Source organism: Eimeria mitis, genomic scaffold (genome assembly GCF_000499745.2).
Source record: "Eimeria mitis Houghton genomic scaffold, Emh_scaff127, whole genome shotgun sequence".
Taxonomy (NCBI): domain Eukaryota; phylum Apicomplexa; class Conoidasida; order Eucoccidiorida; family Eimeriidae; genus Eimeria; species Eimeria mitis.
The window spans coordinates 10626-14903 of NW_013568522.1; the positions used below are offsets into that span (position 1 = coordinate 10626).

General features: G+C 45.0%; 1 protein-coding gene across 1 annotated transcript; it reads right to left on the minus strand.

The window, feature by feature from the left end:
* Positions 1 to 590: 590 nt before the first annotated feature.
* Positions 591 to 1548, minus strand: EMH_0089910 (uncharacterized protein; the record flags this gene model as incomplete). The annotated part of the gene is made up of 2 exons (XM_013494746.1): positions 591 to 1250; positions 1423 to 1548. 2 exons carry the CDS (start codon positions 1546 to 1548, stop codon positions 591 to 593), a joined length of 786 nt encoding a protein of 261 aa, XP_013350200.1.
* Between the last annotated feature and the right edge of the window lie 2730 nt (positions 1549 to 4278).

Below are 4278 nucleotides of genomic sequence, written 5' to 3' on the forward strand. Positions count from 1 at the left end.
AGCAGCACTAGCAGCAGCAGCAGCAGCAGCAGCAGCACTTGTTGTTTTCTCTCCTGCAGCAGCAAAAGCATTAGTATCTATTGCAACAGGCAAAGGAAAATAAATAAAAAAAGAATGAAACAAACGAGATAAATAACTAGCTGGCTGCGTCAGCTGTCTACGCACCTCTGTCACCAGCTCTTCTGCTGTTGGCTCTATATAACTCATTTCTTTTTCTTTTTCTTTTTCTTTTTCATTTTCTTTTTCTTTTTCTTTTTCTTTATCTGTTTCTTTTTCTTTTTCTGTTTCTTTATTTGGGTGTATCAATAGCTTTACTATTACATTTGATAGATCCTCGCTCTTGTTGCTGCTGCTGCTGCTGCTGCTGCTGCTGCTGCTGCTGCTGCTGCTGCTGGCCCTGGTAATAGAAACTTCCTCAAGAGAGATGCGTGCAGCAGCAACACCGAGAGCCTGCAGCAGTGCTTCCTTCACTTGCTCACCGAATGCATGCGGTGTCTTTATTGTTTTATTTATTTCATCTTCGGTTACAGCTAAAAAGAAAAGAGGCAATATAACCCCTTTCTCTTTTTTTTCTTTATTTTTTTCTTTGTCTACAGGAGCAGCAGATGCATCGCTGCTGCTGCTGCTGCTGTTGCTGCTGTCTGTATGATCTGCGTTTGTCTTGCTGCTGTCTGCTGCTGCGTAGCATTGCTGCCTGCAGCAGGCTGCTGCTGAGGGGCCCCTGCTGCAGCAGGAGACCGCAGACTAGGATGCTGCTGCGATGCCCCTGCTGCTGCTGCTACTTCTGTTGTTTTCTGAGCAGCAGCTGGAGGCTGAGGGGCCCCTGCTGCTGCTGCTGCTGCTGTGGTTTGGCTTGCATGCTGCTCGGGGGCCCCTGCTGCTGCTGCTCTGGGCTGCGTAGCAGCTGGATAGGGCCCCCCGCCTACATTCCCAGCAGGAGGCTGCTGGGGGGCCCCTGCTGCTGCAGGTGTGTGGGTAGTGTGTGCTGCTGCAGGGGCCTCTGGGGTGCGAACGCGCTGATCATGCTGCTGCTGCTGCTGCTGCTGCAGCTGCTGCTGGTGATGCTGCTGCTGCTGTTGCTGAGGCTGTTGCTTCTGCTGCTGCTGCTGCTGCTGCTGCTGCTGCTGTGGCTGCTGCTGCCGGGGTTGCTGAGGAGGGGGGCTGCGTTGTGTTGGTGGTTGCTGCGGCCTGTTCCTGGGGTATGAGTAAGAGCTCCTCCTGAGGTTTCTGCCGCGGCTGCTGGACCTGCCCTGCATGCAGCACAAAAGAGAGAAGAGAAAACGCATGCAACGCAGTGCAGCGGCGATCTAGGTATGCATGCATGCACCTCAGACACGGAGGTGCCTAGACAGCCGACGATCTGCTGCGGTGCACCCAGCACAAGTCCTGCTGCTGCTGCTGCTGCTGCAGCAGAACACTCACCATGCGGCGCGTAGAAGAGCGTGCTTGAGCCAGCAGGGGGCCCCAGGAATGAGAGGTGGGGTTGCTGAGTAACACCATCAGGATGAGGGCCCCTATAAGAGGGAAAGCGCGGCGTATGGCCGCCATGGTTTGAGGGGTATATCGGCAGGATCAAGGAGAAAAAGAAAAAGTTTTTTATAAAACTGTTTATATTACATGGAAAAAATCAGAAACATGAATTCTTCTATCATAAGAAATGCGTCAGCAGGCGGTGGGTTGTGTGTATAAAGATACGCTCGGTTTGTTGTTCTTTGCCACGAAACACGAGCTAATAGTGCGAGATTTCTTCTGTTGAGATGCAAATTATAATAAAAACAACAAAATATAAATAAATAAAAACATATAAATCTTCATACAACACCACGCTATGCACTAGTGGGCGGTATACATAACACCGAAACGCTCAGCCTCTGCACAAGAGGGTGACGCCCCGCCCCCGTCTTCCCTGTGAAAAATGGAGAATAAACTGAATTAATTAGAATGACTAAGTTTAATTTAATTAAAATAAACTTTTTAAATTGAATTTGAATGATTAAGAACGCAGAATATAGCACAAGAATGCCGATACTACAGCCCCTGCCTTCTACTCGGTCTCGCCTTCCCTCTCCGCTCGACGGAGGCGCCCGGTGCTATGCTGCATCGGTTACTGTGGTTTCTTGCGGGAAAAAATAAAAACAAATTGAATTAATTTAATTTATTTAAATTATTTATTATATTTAAAAAGAAAAACCCATCAAATACACCTCAGTTTACCCCTGTCGCACCCTACGAAACCACCTACGACAACCTGCTTGCAAGTCCACCACCTCTTGCACTTGTGCATCTCGCTGCTGGGGGGCTCTGTAGTTTTGTTTCTCTTCTTAACAAAAGGAAAATAATATTTATAATGAAAGTTATTACCGCTAGCTTAGGTGGATTCAATCTCCCTTTAATGTAAACATGAATTCACTCTGTTCTTGCATGAGTAGAGAGGGGATGCACTGCTCCTCAATCCTCTCGCCTTCATACATGTTTTTCTTCTGTATAAATACTTGCATCTCAGTAACTCCTTTTAAAACAATTTATTATAAGTGTGTTTATAGGGGTATCAGCTGAGGCTGTATCTGCTTTCTTGGTGTTGTTGCATGTTCTGTGGATCGCGAGGCGGTGCGAGCAACCTACTCTTGTTCGTGTTTCACCACCAGTGTAGAAAACTCACAAAAACATGAATTTCTCTTTCCTAATACTTTTCTGAAAGTGTTGAGATGCCGTATACTGGCTCCCACAGAAAAGAAACAACAGAAAGCGACGGAGTAGCGCTGTGCACGGGCCGCACATAGTTCATATAAAACGGCTATATAGTGTTTACTTATATCCTACTGACAGCACAAGTGAATCTATGAATATCTCTACTGCGAGGCAATTCTCCCCGTATGCTCAGCGGCGAAAACTCGAGTGTACATGAACTACAGAGTGTACAGCTAGGAGATGTAAAAGTTTCTATGAGCACTGGGTCTGTCTCGTCTATAGAGAAACTCAGTTCTATAGATCTCTGCGCTCCTCAGCTGCAAGCTCTTCCTCTCTGTGATCTGTGCTATCCCTCTACCTATGGCTTTCTCGCCGCCTGAGACAAAACCTTCATCCTCTTCATCTTTGGGGCTGCATCGGTGGCGTAAAGCGAGAGCTTTATATTTTTTTTTATTTTTTTAATATAAAAAAAATAATAAAAAAATATAATGCATCTCACGCACTACTCTACGGAACAACCCTAAACCCTAAACCCTAAACCCAATTCATGAGCAAGGCAAACGACCACTCAGTGCAGCAGCGAGATGTTGTCTACAGCAGCAGTATAAGAGCGATATCTTCGGGAACCGTTTGTCTTTCTTTTTCTTTACTTTTATCTGAGCTCTGGTCTCTCTACTGCCATCCCCCCTCTCATTTGGCCTCAGCGAGCAGCGAGCCCTCACTGGGCGCCATGGCAGATGAGGGTTTCTGTTGCCTGGGGAGGGAGGGGGGGAGGCAAACCTACAGAATTTTTCATCTGATACTAGTACGCATATCTATACTTGCATGCAGCGTGGCTACTGAAGACCGAGAAAGTGTTGAATACTCGTCTGCATTGTAACTGCATGCAGCGAAGGGGGGGTTGTTGTACTTTCACGTTGGGTTTCCTTGTAGTGCGAGCAGCAACACGGTCAGCTGCAGCTGCAGCAGCAGCAGCACAAAGGCCTGGGGCTGGTGAGGGAGAGTATCCACTTCTTTTCAAATACTGTTGTGCTCTGTACACCTAAATACTGAAAGAGATCTCATCAACTACTACTTGGGGAATATTTTATAACTTGCATTGGCATTGGTTCTATTGCAGCAACTACGGCCCTCAAAGGATATTGAGAACCCTCGAGCTTATCTGAATACTGTGTGAGATACAAATCCTCGGAGAGCAGCTAGCATCCCCCCAGGCCCCATACACCCCGGATACAGCAGCGCAGGGGCCTGGGGCTGATACAGAGAAGGAACGATCTATACTGAGTGGCAGTACACCAGGAGAAAGGCAACACTTCATGCAGGCACTGACACTGTAGAGAATATGTAAACACTTACTTCTTAGCTCTTAATAGCTAGCCTGCTAGCAACTATATATATATATATATATATATATATATATATATATATATATATATATATATATATATATATATATATTAATAACATATATATATATATATATATATATATATATATATATATATATATATATATATATATATATATATATCTATATATATATATATATATATATATATATATATATATATATATATATATATATATATA